The sequence below is a fragment of the Chaetodon auriga genome, chromosome 16 (assembly GCF_051107435.1).
Source record: "Chaetodon auriga isolate fChaAug3 chromosome 16, fChaAug3.hap1, whole genome shotgun sequence".
NCBI classification, from domain to species: Eukaryota; Metazoa; Chordata; class Actinopteri; order Chaetodontiformes; family Chaetodontidae; genus Chaetodon; species Chaetodon auriga.
The window spans coordinates 22,014,767-22,034,836 of NC_135089.1; the positions used below are offsets into that span (position 1 = coordinate 22,014,767).

The 20,070-nt window shown below is 40.1% G+C and overlaps 1 protein-coding gene across 2 annotated transcripts; it reads right to left on the reverse strand.

The window, feature by feature from the left end:
• Nucleotides 1–1,628: 1,628 nt before the first annotated feature.
• Nucleotides 1,629–17,489, reverse strand: glyr1 (glyoxylate reductase 1 homolog (Arabidopsis)). Of its 2 annotated transcripts, XM_076752093.1 has the most exons (16): nucleotides 17,412–17,489; nucleotides 15,855–15,891; nucleotides 15,673–15,752; nucleotides 15,441–15,579; nucleotides 14,212–14,322; nucleotides 11,587–11,670; nucleotides 9,984–10,037; nucleotides 8,887–8,937; nucleotides 8,569–8,642; nucleotides 8,254–8,353; nucleotides 7,531–7,641; nucleotides 7,326–7,427; nucleotides 6,976–7,138; nucleotides 6,259–6,438; nucleotides 6,010–6,134; nucleotides 1,629–4,676 (listed from the first exon to the last, which is right to left on the reverse strand). In XM_076752093.1, exons 1-16 carry the CDS (start codon nucleotides 17,447–17,449, stop codon nucleotides 4,602–4,604), a joined length of 1,524 nt encoding a protein of 507 aa, XP_076608208.1. In that variant the 5' UTR covers nucleotides 17,450–17,489; the 3' UTR covers nucleotides 1,629–4,601. The 2 variants fall into 2 exon arrangements, with proteins under 2 accessions (XP_076608208.1, XP_076608209.1); XM_076752094.1 differs by lacking the exon at nucleotides 11,587–11,670.
• Between the last annotated feature and the right edge of the window lie 2,581 nt (nucleotides 17,490–20,070).

Here is a 20,070-nt window from a genome sequence, read left to right on the forward strand (position 1 = left end):
TAAATCAAAAATCAGTCAAAGAACTGATTCACACCTTTATTTCAAGCCAACTCAGTTACTGTAAAGCAGTATTTTTTACTATTCAAAACTCTGCAGCTCAGCTATTAACCAGAAGCAGGAGGAGAAAGCACATTAGTCCAGTTTTAGCTGCTCTGCACTGGCTTCCTGTAACATTCAGGATCGATTTAAAGGTCCTCCTCCAAATACACAAAGCCCTTAAAGGACTAGGACCAAGCTACATTGCTAATATTACAAGCAACATAAACCTCTAGAACAAATAATGATCTTATAGAAGTCAGACTACTCCATGTTAGTATTCTAAATCTACTTTCAGTGTATTTTGCTGCAAACGACTGCATGAAATGACTTTTAGTTGCCACTTCACGAGTTCAGCTGGTCTGACACCTTCAGTGACAAGATCTAGTTTTGTTTTAGAAACAAGAAAAAGTCTGTTTATTCCGACAACTATGACAGTTTACCTGTGAGGTTAGTAAAGTAAAACTCTCTCAGTCATCACTGACTGCTGTTAACATCATCTTTTTATCAGTGTCAGTGTTCATTTTCTGGTGATCATTTTAGTGCCTGAAAAGCAAGTGTTTCTAATAAACTTCTGTACTAAAATGTAGACATGTACCTGTACCTGTGTGATGATGGTCCCATCTTAAAGGGCTGTTCAAGAAAAGCCACCCAGCATTATGACATACTCCAGTAACACAGAAAACATGAAAAGCTGTCACAGGCTTAAATAAAATACCACATCACACATGCACTGATCAAGCAAAGATTATTTAGCACATTGACGCACTCCAGTGTTTACAGCATATCTCTTACCTTCAGGGGAGGAGGCCTCACCTCAACATGGAGGAGAGTCAATAGGTTCATGCTTGTTGTCCTTCAAGTCATAAAGCTGGTGATATTGCTTATTTCATACTGTCAAGACATCCCATGAAAAAACCAAAATACAAAAAAGGGTATTGCGTGTATCAAATTATGATATATCTTCTTCCTCTGAGCCATAGAGCTCCATTGTTGTCTAAATAAATAAATAAATAAATAAATAAATAAATAAATAAATAATCAATCAATCAGTGAGCCATACTGCTGCATTGGGTGACATATTACTTCATTTCCTGGTGACTTAACCAAAGCATAACCACTACTTGCCTAATCCTCACCCCGACCTTAACCCAAGTCTTCATCCTAAAAGTTTGTCCTCACAAGGAAGATAAGTCCCCACAATGTGACTGTGTAAAAAGATTAATGTCCCCACAACATGACTAACACACACACAGACACACACACACAAGATGCCCAAAATAACAATGCACTCTTTCCTCCTGTTTGATTAAGCTGCCAGCTGTTTGTTAACAGCTGAACCTCTTTTTTTTTTTTTTTATAAAAATGACATTGGATATTTTTGAATTATTTTAAGAGATTACCTTGTCCAGTAGGAACCAGTGGACCTGGGGCGGTGAGCCACTAACTGGGTAGTACTGAGATACCGACCAACGATTGTTGGATTTGAGAGGCACTGAGTGGCAAACATCAGAGCTCCAATGGAATTAATAGTCCAGCTCATGTTAACACTGTTAACATGTAACACTTCAACTCTTAAAGAGACACGCATGTCAGTAATCAGGAGGATTTATTAAACAGCACAAAAGTCTTGATATTTCCACATGTACACAAAATCATAAATATCCCCCAAAACAAGTTACACCCTCCTTCCATCGACAGGATCCAACTCATTGTCATTTCAATGCGATAAGACAGATTATATAAGCCACATATTAATAAACCATTTACACTTGAACAACTGAACAATCTACAGTATTAAGACACAAAGATGTTATACAGTTGCTCTGCAGAGTCAAAACCAAAAGTAGTTGTTTTCATTAATCCCAGTTACTGTAGATATAAAAGAAACCCTACTCAACCTAATGTGCTATTTACATCTGTCTTCTAAAAACAGTTCTTAACCCTAGAGTGTGTGAGGGGAACCCAAATGAAAAACCATCAACACAGTTTGTTTGGCAAACAGAAAATCTTTCAAAATGGGACATTAGATGCTTAAGATGCAACAAAATGATTCCGTTTTGATAAACTCCTTCATTTACAGTTTAACTGATAAAAAAAAGTGGGCCTTAACAAAACAAAAAACAAAAAAAAAAACCCTTCATAAGGTCTTCTCCTGCAAGGAAGCATTGACAATTCGTGATGGTGTGCAGCGAGTTCTGCTTTCTGGGTCTCAATGTCACACTGTTGTTGCTACAGCTTGCTCGTGTTCAAGTCGCTCGAGGTCGCACTGACCGTGGGGACAGTGGGCTTGTGGGTCAACGGATAGAAAATGAACACAGCGCAAAACCCAAAACTTCCTCTGCACGTAATCAGACACCTTAGAGGATGATTTCACACACTGTGTCACAGCTGCCGCTTTACTGGTGGAATGAAGAGTACTCGAAAAGAGATTAAAGCTGTCTCGCTTGATTTGTCCTTCCATCAGATCAGAACTCAGACAGACATAAAAACTCTGCTGTCTCACTCTCTCGGGGACAGAACACCTCTGGCTGAGTATGCACAACCACGCCATGTTTCTTTGGCATATGATGGCCATTGTCATTTGCACCTGCATAGTATGTAGACTGTGTATTAGGCTACATAGTAGAGGTCTTCATGGGACTGAATTCAAAATAGATCCATAGAAAAACCCACGAGCACGGATTAAATTTAGAAAAAGAGCCCATTGGTTTATACTCAGGGACAATTAGACCTGACCCAGAACACAAATACACTGCAGGAGATGCCCTTCAGTTCATTTTCCATTGGTGATACATCAGAGGTGATGAGCGTCCCCTTGGGTCACACTTGGTTATGAGACGTTGACACAGACCTGAGACCTTCTGGAACAGTATGGGACACCACCTGGCCTGATTAGGCTGACTAAATTTGGACCAAAGTCATGAATTTTAGAGGCAGATACTGACAAACGAAATGTGATCCCTAAAGCAAAACTGCATATTTTTGGTAGCAATCCCTTAAATCTGTTCACTAAAGAATTGCGACCAAGATGTGTAGTGAGCGGGATACTTCAGAGACCAACTATGTTTTGAAATGAGCTCAAACTTTATCTTTGGGATTTCTGTACTGACAGTTCGTTTGTATCAGGTGAAAAAAAAAAAAATTGCCGGTTCTGGACCAGAATCAGATCTCATTCAGCAAGAATGGAGCAGACTTCTAAAGACTTCTACTACGTAGTCAAGATCACCACCCGCCTAATCCAACCCCATCATGTGACCACCTGCTGTCCCTCCCTTCATCTGACCTGAAACCTGTTTGAGGCCAATGTAAGAATAAATAAATAAGCAAATAGAATCCATGTTAACATTTGGTTTGGGGCTCTGATTGTTACATTTCCATATTTCACCATAGCTGAAGTGAGCTGGGTGTGTTTTTAGGATACGGCTAATGTGATGACAACCCATCAAAAACCAGCTTCTCTCTGTGGAGCTGAACGTGTTGTATTCATTCCACGCCGTCAGGTTTCAGTCTGACACTAATGAACCATTCCAGCCACTTAAAAGGGTTTGCTTTGCTTTCTAATTGTGTATTTGTGACTGACATTGTTCTAAAATTGGCCTTCAAAACCCAGCTGCAAATTTTTAGCTCCAACTATCAGAAAGATATCAACATGATTGATCATTAGCTCCAGTTAAAAAGCAACTCAAAAACTGGATTCATCCATATTCAGAGAAATATATTAAAAAAAAAAAAAAGAAAAACAGTGAAAATGAGAACTCTTCCAAACACAAGAATGAAGGGTTTCAAAAGCGGCAATCTCAAGTCTCCATGAGAAATACCAATTACTGCATTTTAAGGCTTCAACACATCTGCTGCTCTGTCCTTAACCTGTTCAAGAAAGATCATTAACATCAACTTAAAAGCATAAATCATCTTGTCAAATAAGAAACAAGCCATGGCCAAACTGCACCAAGAGACGGAAAGAAACATAAATAAATACATCTATTATCCAAAGACTTGAGGGCTTACAATATTAAGGCAATGCAGTGGCATGTTCTTGGTGTTTTCTCTCACGGAATTCTGGACATTTAAAAGATAAGCAAAATCACACTCAATTAAATAAATGCATCATTTGCACATGAAGAAAAAAAAAATCTTTAGGGTTTATGCATCCACAAAACCTGACAGCAATTTCTCTGACTGGAGCTGGACACCCCGCTCTTCACAGTGGCACTGGACCCCACGTCCTTGCCAAACACCCTGCAGTACTTCTACCATTTTTCAGTTTTCAGAAACCAGACAAATTAAGCCTACAGCAAGCTGCAGCAGTGCAGTAGTACAACCTCATTAGGAGCACTCTTACAGCGTATATTCCTCCAGGACAGTCAGTGCAATGCTCAAGGTTGCTTCGAACAAAGTAATTACTATGTGGGCAGGTAAAATGGCTGGCGCTGGGGCAAAATGAAATAAAATGAGTAGAATTTAAAATTAGAAAAAAAAAAAAAAAAAACTCATTACATGACAAAGGAGAAATAATAAGGGATTAAAGACTGTGTGGTCCAGAGGATAGGTCACGTCTCGCTCTAGTGAATGTAGGCTCTGTAGACTGCAGAGATATCATTGTCTGACTGGTCCAGTGCCTTAGCCCTCTTGTAAACCTGCACAGGAAGAAAGAGGAGAGGAGGAAAAAAAATTCAGTTGTACTGCACTTGCTTAACTCCAATTGTTATTCCAGCATTTATTCTTTTATTGTCAGAAAGGATTAGTATTACTGTAGGTGGATGAAAGAAGGTCTCAGTGGAGAACATTTCAATATGCCACACGATACTAAAGTGGTAGAAAGTGACATTTCTGAGTGCATCCCAGTTTCCTCTGTACAGGCTGTGACTACAAGCCCGTACAGAACCTGTTACCTGTCAGGAAAACACTCCGATTCATTAGGCTCCATGCTAACAATTCTCTTGTCAAACCTTTGTTAACTTAATTTTTGCCACACTGGTGGAACTAAAGGACAGTTTTACTCTGTGTTCTGTGAACCATGAAAATATAACTCAATCATATTCTAATAAAGGCCAGCACAAGCCCATTAACAGCTGGACAGTCATGGCTCAGTATTCATAACAGGAATACTGTTTTTCATTCATCAGTTATTTCCAATCATTACTACTCTGCTGCTTTTTCTTATTGCTATCAAGGTATAGTCAAAAAAACTTGACCTTTCCTGCAGATGTTTCACATCAAAAAAACAACAGGAAAGGGAACAGAATTGCTCCCTTTGTGCCACTAAGAGACTGAACAAGAAACATCTACATAGAAAATGTTAGTATCCTTGATGGAAGCGTAATGTCAGTCCAAAAATGGCATCGTGGAGGTGATGGGAACTAATTTCTGCTTCTTTCTGCTGAAAGTGTAACTGAGCAATGGAGTGGCGAGTCTGACATTTGGGCTGCAGCTAACAATTACTTATATCATTGATTCATTCATTCACAGTAGCCTAGAAAATGTCGGGATTCAACAACAACAAACCCAGCCCATCTTAACAAAAGACAAAACCCCTGAAATGTTTATTTCACAATACCACAAAACAAAGAAAAGCAACAAGTCTTCGTGTTTGGCTAAAAAAAACAAATTAATTATCGCATTAGTTGCAGATTAATTTTCAGTTTTATATGACATAACTCTGTTAAAAACAGGGAGATCATTCTGAGGTTGCATTGACCAGGGAATGGGTGTAATGAGGAATAAAGGCCTGTGTCCAATACAAGCCTGTTTCAAATAGGGCTGTAACACAGGAAAAACATAGGGACTATATTCCGACTGTGATGACCTGTTTGAATTCAAAACGTACAGTCGAGAGTACTGAGAGCAGGCGGGCAGGTTGTCTGGTCACCCGTTTACAGTTTAAAATAAAGAAATAAATAAGATGATATGAAATGAGCATACAAAACGCAAAGTGTAAACCTGAAAAACAATGAAAGCACACAGTTGTACCTCATTGGCAGCTGCAGCCATTGGGGTTGGATGGTTGGCCATGTCACCCATGGATATGGCTAGCCTCAGGTCCTTCTGAATATGCTTCAAATAGTAGTCTGGCTTAAAGTTGCCCTGTAAAATGTCTGGAAAAGGCAACAAGAAAGGCTATTACAAGCAAAAAGGGCTAACAAATACACAAAGTTAATACAAGACAAGACGTTAGCAAGGTGCAGTTAAGTCAGAAAAACTTGCTTTGTGTTGGCTTACTTTGGCATTTCTGGTCCACAAAGGTGCTCGCCATCTGGCCCTGGCACAGGATGTCCAGGAAGGTCTGCTGTGATTGGCCGGTGGCCTGGGCCAAGGTTAGGCCCTCTGCAATGGTAGCCATGAAGCTGCCCTGTACCATGTTGAGGATCAGCATCATCCTCGCTGCGTTTCCTGCTTCACCTGAAAACACATACATCCATTTTTATACACATACACACATAAAAACTGAGCTATGCGACCGTCTCCACAGCAAAATGACGATCACCCTCACTGTGTCCATGCCTAAATTTCTGTTGGTATAGCCACAAAGCAGGGAACTTGCAGCTAAAGCTACACCAATGCATACACACAAAATCTGACTGCATTCTGAGACATTCAGAGAGACTAGGGGGGGGTGACTCAGATCTGACATGTCAGATATTTTCAAGGTCAAACACACAATCTACCCACATAACCTGAAATGAATGATGGGACATTTCAGGAAATTTGCTTCTTTTTCTTTCTTTGGCAACAGTTATACGAGAAGACTGTCCAAACCAAAAGATAACAAAATCCACCTTCCAACACCTCTAAAAGTTTACATGTTATATCTCATTTGTTTAATTCCTACAAAAACCAAAGCTTAAAAATGGCAATTCATCATATTACAGAGGTTCATCTTTGGTAAAACTATTGTCAGTGCATCCAACAGGACTTGTATCAGTACACCCTCCATACCCAGGAAGAAGGAGGTCTTGCCCATGGCCTGGAAGCAGCTGCTACAGTCCTCGTAGACTGTTCTGTCACCAGCCGCCAGGATGACCAGCATTCCATCATTGGAGAGCTGCTGGCTTCCTGACACTGGAGCCTCCAGGAAACGGCCACCCCGCGACGTGATCACCTGACAGTCAAACAATTTGATACAGGAATGCTTAGAGTACAATCCAATGATAACTGCGACTGCTGTCTCTACTTCAGAGGGAGAAGAAAAGCCACGCTCATTTTGAAGGTGTACTCAGGCTTCAATTGTTTACACTTTTCAAGGATTGTGGCTACTTTGGTGTGTGGCAGTGTGTGTTTGCATTTACCTGTGATAGTTCTGTGATAGTCTCTGGGTCTACAGTCGACATCTCTACATAGCATTTCCCCGGCCTGATTCCCTGTAACACTCCACTGGGTCCCAACACCAACTGGAGAGCAACAAACACAAACGCACCCATTTTTTTTTATCCATTAGACAGTGAGCTACACTTTCACAGGAAGCTGCGACACTGTAGTTGAGGTAGTACTCACATCCCTGGCAGCCTTTGGGTCTGAGACACAGGAGAAAGTGATATCACACATGGAAGCCACCTCTGCAGGAGTCCGGCCTAACCTGGCACCCTCCTGGATGAACAGATCACACTGGAACACAGCAGGGAGTCATTTTCTAAAGAATCAGCAGCAGCATGCCAACACAGACCTACATGATCCTTCTGTGCTTCACCCTGCCTACTAACATGTTTATTGAGTAGTGCCTCCTCAGCAGGTTCTTCACTGAACCGAGGTGGTCAAGACTCCAGCAGTGCTTGGAGAAACCGTGTTTGAGGTCTTCTGATCTACAGCTTTCACTCACTGCCGTCATATTACAGCTCAGTTTCTCCTGTTAGAACTCTACAACTTCACTCTGCATCAAAACATCTATGGCATCTTAACTTTTAGTGTGTCACACTGGCTGAATGACTATAAGGTAAAGAGAAGCATTAACATATGGATGAAACAAACTGGACAAAATGTCTATTTATCATAGTGATACTAACTAAAAGCCATTTTAAATACATAGTTCACTGTAATCAGATGTGAGGTCTTAGAAACTATTCGATCCTATTTACGACATACAAGTGGTCAGCTCTGCATACAAGTGCATCATCATCGGTCTAACACTGCACCACGTCACTGACGAGAGCTCATTCATCAAACACAGTATCAGTAATAAACGTTCAAAGTGGTGTGTCAGAGACTGTTGCATTACAGTACCTTTTCTGCTGTGCGGTTCCACACTGTGACAACATGACCCATTTTCAACAAGTTGGAAACGATACCGCTACCCATCAGCCCCAGACCCAGGAACCCTATCCTGGAGGGCAAATACCAAAAAGAACAAACAAATCAAAACATGAGCAGGCTGAGGCTGAAATGATAAATAAGCACTCATATGTCTTTGTGCTCTGAGCTACAATCCATGAAACTCAGTACGAAACACAGTAATCCGAGGGTGGAAACTTTGTCATCTGTTCTTCAGGTCGACTTTGATTCCTGTTCTGTAAGGATGCAGTGAAGATGTGTTGATACCTTTTATCTGTGGGTGTGATGCTGCCATTGATGGCTGTGCTGTCTGCTGCTTGGATAGATGTTGACCCTGTGTCCTGCACAATCAAAGGCAACATGTCAATTTCATACTGGGGGGAAAGTTAAATGTACCCTTTTGCTATGAAGTGTTCATTCAGCAAAATGTTTCCCTGAAAGTGTTATTGAAATTGATTCTAAAGTTTAAAATGTAAAGCAAATCAGTTTCTAAAAGAGAAGAGTTTAAGATCTGATTAAGGTTAATCCATAAAGGGTGGAACATTTTAATTGGCTTGTTTTGTCAAAATTCACTGGTTACTTCACCTCTTCAATGATCTTCAGGCGCTTGCTAATGGGTTCCATTGATGAGGCAGGCTGTGGACAGACAGCAAACAGACTTGAGATGACCAGGATACTACATGCACACACACCACAACGCTAAGTTAACTGAAAGAGGGCTTTGTCACAAGGGGCTTTAGGTTGGACTTGAATCTGACTGCAGTCAGCATTCAGCCTTGGTACATGTTGAGCTACAGTCAAGCTTGTGCTTTGTGGGGTCATGACCTTTTGGCCTTTGACCACCAAAATGGAATCAGTTCATCCTTGAGTCCAAATGGACATTTGTGCCAAACTAATGAAATCTCTTCCTGGCATTCCTGACATTTCACAGAATGGGACAGACTGATACATGGACCGTCACCAGCATGGAGGGAGAAAAATCTGCTAAAAAACAGCTACAAAAAAACAAAAAACGGCATTTAAAGCAGACCAGTCACATCTATTGGAGGTAGCGGTTGTCTGCCAATCAGGAGGTTGGTGGTTCGATCCCTGGCCTCGACAGTCCACATGCTGAAGTATCCTTGGCCAAGATACTGATACTGTGCCATCAGTGTGTGAGTTCATATGCATATCGCGTTGGATAAAAACGTCTGCCAAATGACTAATTGTAATTATAATCTAGTACCGGTTTCAGCATTGTGTACTGAGTACTAATGTGAAGAAATTGCTCTTTAAGTATATTTTGTAACTGCAATTTTATCTTATTTCAGTGGCATCAAAGAAAACAAATCACTAGGCTGAAGCATGGATCTGTGCTCAGGGACATAAAGAGCTGAAGCTTGAGATGTCATTGAGGAAAACCCTCACAGGCTGACAAAGAACTTATCAGTGTAGCTTCAGGCTGCTTCAGTTGAACTGTTCTAGGCCCACTCGGGGTGGGGGGTGCCTTTAGAAACACTACTTCCTCTCGATACGCAGCTTGGGTGTTTGCAGAGAGGGGTGAAAATCTTTATCGCTATTGATCTGATTAAACCAAAACTGGTGCATTCACACAAGACATTAAAGTCAAACCTGTAACTAGAAAAAAAAGAAAAAAAAATATGGGTGCAGATGTCAATACTGAGCAGCATACTTCCTCTTACCTTCTCAGACTGACTGAGCAGGAAGTGATGGAAATGTGGGTCATCCTTCACAGGCTGCAACAGAAGAGGAGTTCAGTGTCACAGTCTTCTCTTTGCATATGCATTAACCTGACAGAGAATACAGTGTGCAGAAAGCCTCGAGTCTACACCACACAGCACTGACACACCAGGGATCCATGAGACTCATTATACACGCTGCCATGATTTGAGAGTTTCTGGTGAGAGTGACTCCATCTATGGTCTAAAATTCTTTGTCAAACCTGTACAATATAGCAGAATCCAGTGAGTTTCATCTATGTGTTCAACTGCTGCACAAACCATTTAGGTAAAAACAAACAAACAAATAAAAAAAAAAGTCTGCTATCCACCTTGGCTGACTCTTACAGCGCTAACACCAATACCCAGCAAGAGAACAGTTTGCTACTCAAAGGAACTAGAAGTGCGTAAATAGCGAAGTTTTACAACTTTTCATCATGTATGTGGGATGGCTGGCCTGTGCAATTACAGGTAACTTCTCCCTATTCATTACTTTAAGTTCTACACTGACTGCTGTGCAGCGAATATCCTCGAGCCAGTAACTGAAAATGAGTTGAAATAATTAAGCAGAAGACAGTCGTCCTCTGGAACTGGATGGTTCTTGATACCAGTGCTTCAGGTACAGTGTAACTCTATTAATATGATCAACTCAAGCCAGTCACTGTCTGATTCTCTCCATGTTAGTGGAAACTGATGAATTATGTACAACACAATGAGGCAGCCTTCACAGGTTTCTAAAAGCAGCCAAACATGCCCATCAAATCTACAACAGGCAGAACTTTTATTCACCACGTTGCAGTGTTGTAGTTCAATGAAATGTCAATGATTTAAGTTGAATACCAACTGAAAGAAGGAAATGACCTGTTACAAATAAGGAAGGATGTTCTCTTTCCTTTATGAAAAAACGACTTATAATGATGTAACTTTGGGCATTTTGGAATCACAAGCTGATGCACTGGAGCTGCAGCAGCAAATGTTTCCACTGACACAGATCAACAGATCGTGGCTCAACTTTTATTTTGGCCATGTGCCGTTTCTTTAATCCCTCTCTCTTTCACTCACACCCACTCTCTCACTCTCTCTCTCACTCACACACACACACACACACACACACAATCAAACTCTCGTAATCTCACCCATACACACACTCTAACTCTCACACATGCTCACACTATCAAACTCACACATATACACTTTCTCACTCCAACACACACCCACCCACACACACACACACACACACACACACACACAGTTTAAGAGCATTATATTCAGAGTGGTCATCAACCCTGATCCCGAGGAGCAGGTTGTCTCTTTTTACTTCCAAGACGCTCACAGAAAGCACGAAGCTGGGTCAACTGAACCAAGTCTCAGCTTCCTGTTGAGCGTCTACACACAGAGTTGGTGACCATCTCAACAGCACACACCAAACTAACGGTTTCAGTAGCCAAGAGTGAGCACCAAACAGGTCAGAAGGAGAAGGTCTGCAGTTGTTGGTGATTAAAGCCAAAGATAAAGGTAAGGTAGAAGAAGAGCAAGGCAGGCTTGGTGGGAAGGGGAGTTCACCTACACTGCTTTCCCATTTGAATCCTGAGCCAGGTCCAGCCCCCAGCCTCTCAATAGTGGACGGCTCGGGGTCAGAATCAGTTAAGTCCTTAAGGAGGAGAGAGACACATATTCACCTAAATCAAAGGGTGAATTTGTACAGGTCCATGTCTGCCTAAGTAGGGGACGTTTCGCTGTCATATGTGCAGAAGACAGTGTTGAGGGCCACATGTAATATTCCATTCACCTCCATTGTGATGGGATGGAGGCAAAAATCTCAGATAGACAGGTTTCTCAAAGCCAGGACAAATCAAACCAAAAAGAAGAAGAGCTCTCGACGTTTTACCATTTTGAACAGGAATGAGGAATTTCAAACTGAATTCACCTTTTTATACCCAAATATGAGCCGGCTCACTGGGCCTCTCTGAGGAGTCAGAAATTAATCAAGCATAACATTCAACCACTAAAACTAATTTTTCTGTTCAGGAATGCGAGTAAATAACTATAATTTGACATATTAATCAAGAAATAATAATGTGCTTTACTATTTTTTCATTTTTTTGTAAATCAGTAAATTAGAAAATTCATGGATAATAATAATAATTATATTTTAGCATTAAAAATATCATTTCGGTTAAAGAGCTTCTACATATTGGTGTATTAACCATTACAGCAACATAAAAAATGATTTGGTAATAACCAATGCTGTTAATTTGGGGCAGCTGTGGCATAAAACTTACTTTGGGTGGTGGTCTAATAAATTTGTTAAGCACTGTACGTTGTTTGTAATTTGGGCGAGCTGGTCCTTTGAGTAACCATGCTGATGTGGGAGGTATGGCACTGTGACAGTAGCCCCCTTTTACACAGCCTGCTCAAGGCAGGAATGCTGCGGAGTTATTGTGCCTTGCAGTTCTAAATAAAAACGTACAAACACGGTGGGGGGGCATTGTTGCTCAGCTGTTAAACCAGCAGCAGAGGTAGTAACAGAGCTGAACTGACATCTGTGGCAATTGGGGGAACCAGAGCCCCCAGAAACCGGCACTGTTGTGCTACACGTCTTGCCTATTTGGCCTGTTTTGCATCCGGAATGCCAGCATCTAAAAATCCTGCACTGTTGTGGCATTATACTGGCCTTCTGTGTAAAAAAAGCAAAGCCAGCATAAAGACGGCCTTCTTTACAGCAGCACTGCGGGATCTGTGTGTAAAAGGGGCTAGTATCAATATCAGTATCTGCTGCCCTTTCATGCAACCTGTTACTGCAGGTATGAAGCCAGTTGACATGTCTTGTGCGTAGAAACTAATTGGAAAATACTATGAAGAAAAAAAAAAGGTAGTGATGAAATCTGACAAGATGTTTTTCAGTCTTTTTCCACAGCAGGAACTTAACTATATCTCAACTTGTCATAACTGAGTAAGGCTAGGGTACAGGCTTCTTCTTGAGTTTCCGCTGTGTTATATTAGCGTTCCTACAGGCTTCACCGTTTGCTCACTTGTCCATTATGAGTGGATAAGCGTCCTAGCTTGTGTAGCTGGGAGTAGTGACAGTGTTTGCTGCAAGTCTGATGGTGCCGACTGAAAGTCCACAAAAGAAAAAGACTGAACAGCCTCCAGCAACACAATCCATTATGACAACAACCCTACTTTAGTTCAGTTTGTGTAACATCCCCTGACAGCAAGCACTCACATACAGAAACATTTTCTAAAAAACATTACTGCCTACAGCGGGGCAGAGAAAATGTTAAAGACTTTTGTAAAGGAAACTAAACTCAACACTTCTTAAGACTATTCGAGAGCTGCGAAGACCTTTACAAAGCGTACCCATTTACTGCATACTGCTGTTACAAACTGAATACAACTGGCTGATAATAAAACCATTAACTAACCACAGTCAATGAACATCAGACAGCCTGATCATACTTTAGCAGTTATGTAGTGTTTCTGTGGTGGTGCCAAATGTTAAGAAATGTACATACAGTATTTAAATTAAAGGGAAACTCCCTGCACTCTCCAGGGAAAACATTACGCTAAACTCCCTTTAAGAAACATGACATTCTTAACAATTCCTTATGCATTTGCAAAAACTCATAAACTCTATGTTAATAATTTGTACATTTGCAGTCAGCTATACAGCAATATGTTTGTAAACTTAAAAACGTGTGTTAATACTTACACCATGCAGTGTTTCACTAGTAAATTAGTTGTTAATGTTTACAGGCTGGAAGAAATCTTGCACAGCTGTTGATGTCCAGCATGATGACGGCGACGTTGGGGAAATGTGTTTATTTGCTACACATGTAGGTTGAATGAGGAAATTTGCAAGTTTCTTTTAAGGGAACAATGGCCAGTTTAACACAGGACATGACAAACTGGCCACACTGCAGGGTATCCACAGCACTGGTCATCTGGGGGGTTGTATGGTTGTTTAATTTGTATAAGTTGTATAATTCAGTTGTATAATTCCTATGCCGTACTAGTAGCCATAGCTTAAGCCCCAGACCCAGACAATGAAAGGATCTGTGCATGTCTCAATGCACTATGGATAGAGGGACAGGGCTAAGGACATGTTAACTGTCTGTAAGTCATGTCTTTTGAGTAAACTGTTAACTTATGCTTGACAGGTCATGTTTTAACCTGTCAGTGTTTGACTGACCTTCTCAGAGGGGTCCTTCAGGGCGCTGAGATCCTCATCATCCTCCTCCAATATTTTCAGCGGCTTGTTGGGCGTTTTCTTTCCTTTTGAGTCCCCTTTACCATCTGAGTTCTGTTAAAAGCATAGATAATCATTTTGTGCTGCTACTTTTGCACGTCAAGACATTTTCAGCAGTCTCACAACTGCATGAATGTAGGATGGCTCTGAGTTCCCAAATGTTGAATGCACTCATTCTGGTGGGCAGATGGCCTCCACAGACACAGTGTGTCCAACTGAATAAACATTTTCTCAGCCTGACCATAACACCTAGGACTCTTTCATGAGGGAGGCAGGGAAGAGCAAGACTCACTGAGAAAAGTTTCAACTCTTTAATCGTTAATTTGATTCGATCAGTTTCAAAAACGTTTCACATCTGTTTGCTTTGGGTGTGCTGCTGTGGCTCAACAGCAGGCCTGGGCAATATCACAATTAATGCTCACATTTTCCTCATTAACAATGGATAGAACTGTAATTTTTAACATTCTCAGTGTGGCTTTCACCATTTTTAGCAAACAACATCACAAAAATCAGGAATTATGATGAGTAACATTTAGTCATACATATTCAGCTGTTAAGACTTGCAGGCATTGGTTTGCTAAAATAAGTCATGTTTCTTGGGCTATGTAGTGACAATTATTAAGTGTGTATGAAACACACTCTTGCCAAGTGGGAGAGTTTCTGGGACTTTTTTCTGAACTAGTTGTGTTGTGTGACAGGATTGCGTTTCAGGTGAAACAGCAGATTACCCTGTTTCCTCTAAAAGCAACAACTATTTTTCATACATCATTTTTTTTCATTTAGCTTTTGGGCTTTCTCAGCATCCATTACAGTCAGCTTTGCGGTTTGTACAATCTGAAATGAGTTTGTTAGGAAAAATTTTTTGTCTGCCATGCTGTTAATCATGTGTTGCTTTATGAACAATGACAGAGAAAATGATGATGCTTTGACTGACAGTCAAAGTTTTGGAGGGCAGCACTGTTTCTTTTATGTAGATTGAAAAGGGGCATAAAACAATGGCAGTCTGTAAGAAATCTGTATGCCTTTCTACAGCCCCTGTGCCTGACTGAACTGTCAACGAAAAGAAAAGCAAGGTAATGAGGGGTTTTTGGATGAGGAGGGATAAATATAACTATTTAGAAATGCTGGGTACATCACAAAGCAGATTAAGTGTTATCGGACAACCCCATTACCTGTTCTTTCCCCTTTGCTTTCTTTAGAAAGTCTTCCACCGCATCAACCGCCTGCTGGAAGCGCTTCCCCTTATTTATCTTGATCATCTCCTCTTTGTGGGGGTGGTAGGGCTTCAGCTGTTCTACTTTGATCCAGGCACTGGGCAGGCACACAGAAACACATGTCTTATTCATTCAATGAAGAAGGAAATGCAAGGTCAGTCAGAGCAGGTACCTCACAATCCAGACTTACTGGTCTTCCGTTCCAAAGAATTTCACAAAATGGCATTTTTTGCCCCTGGGCTTTTTCAGGTCCTTGGGAGGGCTTACTATCTGAAATGCGAATAAATATTATGTTCCAATATTAGCATAAAATTTGTCATGCAAATGTTTCTTTTGCTTTGAAGCAGCCATTGACTTGGTCTCACTCCTTACCTTTCCCGGCCATGGTGGGTAACGACCAAGCTTCCCCCTGAAAGAAAAGTGGGACATTAAGTCTCTGGTCTTTTTTTAGCACAGAGGTGCATTCCAACATAATCCATGAATCTGATCATTTCATGTTCATGACACCTAATGCATTTCCCCATTCAAATTCAGCTAACCAATTTACACCACCTGCTGCTCGGGTTTCAAAATATGTCTAAGCCACCGGATATCAAGTGTTGTCAAGCACAAAGAGGTGGCAGCAAACGTCTGACCACATCATTATTCTTGTTCACTTCTTCTTTGATCAGATAGTTTCAGATCAAAGTTCTAGTACGGCTGCGTGTGTCGCAAGACTACAAATACTGAGTGAGAACAGCAGCACTCCAAAACAGGTCAACTGCATTAAGGTAGTGGCAAGAAGATCATGGGCAAAATAGCTAAAATTTTACAGCATAATACATAGAAGGGCAGAGATACCAAGTTTCTGACGTGCTACATGAAGTGTTCAGAAGTGAATATTTCATGCAGTTTTTCCAGTCAGTGGTCTTTCTTGCCATGTGTTCTCATAAGTAGAAAACACATGTCCTCCTGACACATTACATGACTGCTGTGTTTGTGAAAGATGCATCAAATGTGGCGGCGAGTAACGTTCATGTAGCTCACACCTACAGTACAGAAATACATGAAGTTGAATGCAAGTGAGCAGCAGTGTGACAGCTGTCAGGGTTTAAAACAAGGCGTTTAAAACGTTCAAAGCAGCTTTAAGCAACTAATAGACGTCATGGGGGAAACAAATGCTGGTGTAACGTTACTGAAATGTCCCGATAAAGATTCTTTAAGTAAGAAATGCGCAGCGAAAGTTTGTCTCCTGTGTATGTATTGCCATTTTGTAATGTTGTTATAAAAAAAAAACCACCATGAGAAACACAAACTGGTGCTATAAGACAACATGAGACGACTACTTTGACGCACAAATAAGTAACTAAGCTAAGTCACGTATCGGTGCTAAATGAACTTTACTGAGACTCACAGGAGACTTACAAAACAAATTAGACAAACCTGTGTTGTCTGCAAAGAAAGTGTTCACAGTTGACACGGAAGCCGCGAGCTAACAGACACCTACAGCAGATATCCGCTTTAGCTACGGGACGAGGAAAGCTCGTCACAAACCACAACATTTCTGCAACACGAGAAAATTACGAGTGTATGGTCAGACTTTATTCATAACAAGTCAGCGCAACAATTAAAAGTAACGTTAACGTGAAAAAAGACAGGTTTGTATGCGGAGAAACAATTTGGTCGCGGTGTAAACCCCTCTGCTTTGCTGTAGCTTGTCCGCTAGCTAGCAGCTAACTTAACGACGGCTGCTGGCTGAGTCAGCTTGGCTGGCAATTTGTTTGGGTTGACCATCAACCAGCCGAGAACGCGAATACTTCCCTGAATTACGGCTGGTTAACACCAACATAAAACGCTGATGTTAAACGAACTAATGCGCCACTTCTTTGAGGAGCACAACATCATTTAGAAGAGACGGAGGCATTTAACAACATTTAAAGGTTATCTCACCACACTAGGTCCCCGATCCTCAGATGCACCGTCGCCATCTTACAACTTTAATAAAACGTCGCACTGAATGAGGGGAAAAGACAACACACACCCACTAATCACATGTGAGGACAAGCCCTTCCCCTCTATGTAACATCCGCTACTGTTTTTATTATTACTTTGCATAATGTTAAAGACTAGTTTCATATTCATGTGTTTAATACGTGTGTGTGTGCGCGCACACACGTATTAAAGACATATATGAAAAAAAATATATATATATGAAACAGAAGGTCAAAACAATGCATTATATCTATAAACCAAAATAAAAGAGATGCTGAGTCCCACAAACTAATACATATAGTTACATATAGTGGCAGTTACATATATGCTTCATATTATATTTGAACTTAATATTTAACAAGCTTTAACTTCAAATAAGATCAGTTTCTGTAGCATATCCTGTGTGCTGCTGTGTTCAGATACTTTTAACAGGACTTACCGCCACCTATCGGTGGGAGGACGAACAGCTCTACGCTCCCCTGGTCTCAGAGTGTTTGGTCTTTATATATATATATAAACTGTATCTCAGTGGATGTTAAGGTACTCTTGCAGTGCAACATCAAATACTTGCACAATTAGCATCTGTACAAACACATCTGCACACAAAGATTTTTATGTGTAGAAGATGAAATACAAAATAAAATATATGAGGAAAATGTTCAAAATTAAATAACTTTGAAAAAGTTAAGTAGATAGATAGATAGATAGATAGATAGATAGATAGATAGATAGATAGATAGATAGATAGATAGATAGATAGATGTGGGAAAAGACAAAACCCAGAGTCCTAAAAAGTTAATATAATTAATGTTTGACCTCATCACCTTAATTGATTTTTCTAAATATATATTAATCCTAAATTTAATGCAGCAACATGTTTCATTCAAGTTGGGACAGGAGCAGCAAAAGACTGGGAAAGGTTTGGGACATTCCACAGGACTATTTCACAGGGACAGTTCATATTAATAAACATCAAATATTATATATTCCAGAATCATCCAAGAGGCTAGTTTTCATCTGTAGTCCCTGATCAGGTGTGAAGTTAGCAACCTAAAATCGAGAAACAAGTTTAAATCAATATTCATGATAGGTCAGTTACAGTAAAAGAAGAACACAGACATGGACAATAACAAAAGCAGAGCTAATTACTGATCAACAAAGCAATAAACATCACAACACAAGGTAAACAGGTTCATTGGTAACAGATGATAGCATCATGATTTGGTATGAAAGGGGCATCCTGGAAAGGCTCAGTTGTTCACAAGCAAGGAGAGAGAGGTTCACCACTTTGTGAACACATGATTGAATGAAAGAGACTACTAAATGGGCTTGAGAACATTTTGTAAAACTGTTGTCAGTAAACACAGCTGGTTTACAAATGATCTCTGTTTGGATTCAGTTTTATTTATGTTTTACACAGCAGCCCAACTTTTAAAGGCAAGACTCAATTGATCCCCAGGGCCAAATTCACAAGCTACTCAGCATGATATATTATATAGTCAAGTACACATTAATGCATTAGTAATTATAATCCAATAATATAATGTGCATTTTTCTGAAATTGGTCATACTAAGTACTTTTGGTACTTTAAGTAGACCTACATTTTGATGCTAACACTTCTGTACTTTTACGTATGCTACATTGTGAATGCAGGACAGGGTATTTCTACACTATGGTATACTTCTCCTTAAATAAAAGATCTGAGTTCTTCTTCTCCCATTTGTAAGTTTGACAATCTTATTTCGTGGTCCATTTATTAGCTTTTCTTGTAAGCACGTCATAGTCATCATGAGGAGGATGGAAACTGCACAAAAAACTGCAAATGTATGCAATTAGAACTCCAAATCTTGATAGTATTTCCTCTTTTATACATTTGAACTTTTCCTGAACATTTTAATTATGCTACTACTAGAATTAAATGTCAGAGGAAAATGTACTTTTTACTCACTTAGTCATCTGACAACCATAGTTTATGATTACTTTGAGATTTATATTTTGCATAAAAAAATCTTTTAAAAAGCTATACATAAATTAGTGCATCATTAATATTAATAACACTTTCAAAGGAGACATTCTTCATTATGACAAATATATTTTTCTGTTAATACTTGGTACTTTTACTCAGTGCAGAACTTGTAATGGTAAATACACACTGCATTTTTATACAATAATAACCTGATAAGAATGTCTGTCCAATTCCATAAACACAATATTTGGTTGTTCCCTATAGGTTGTTTGAAGTCAAGTGACGTTAAAAGGGCCCGAAGTGGAAACTGCAATGGACGCGATGGAGGAAAGTTCTTACTGTGCTAGTTTAGATGATATTATGAGAGAAAATCAGAACATATGTTGGATGTGACCCTTAAGTTATGAAGAAGAGTGATTTTTCAACTGAACTAAAGGCAGCAGATATAACCAACGACCTGCTCATTCAGACGTTGTTGTACTCTAGAAAACAAATAAAAGCAGGCAAAAGTATGGAGACATACAACTTTCTTGTTAGTGGTTGGATCCACATTATTTCATTTTTTAGCTTTTATTTTCCTGTGGATTAACCTAGCAGCAAACCTTCAGCGCTGCAGTGCTGAATGTTTTCTTGAAAAAGCCAATAAAAAA

Coding starts and splice junctions, on each gene's coding strand:
- glyr1 (XM_076752093.1), bottom strand. CDS start 17,449: ATGGCGACGGTGCATCTGAGGATCGGGGACCTAGTGTG. Junction 8,354..8,568: donor ATCACACCCACAGATAAAAG/GTATCAACACAT, acceptor TTTGCCCTCCAG/GATAGGGTTCCTGGGTCTGG. Junction 7,642..8,253: donor GGAACCGCACAGCAGAAAAG/GTACTGTAATGC, acceptor GCTGTGTTCCAG/TGTGATCTGTTCATCCAGGA.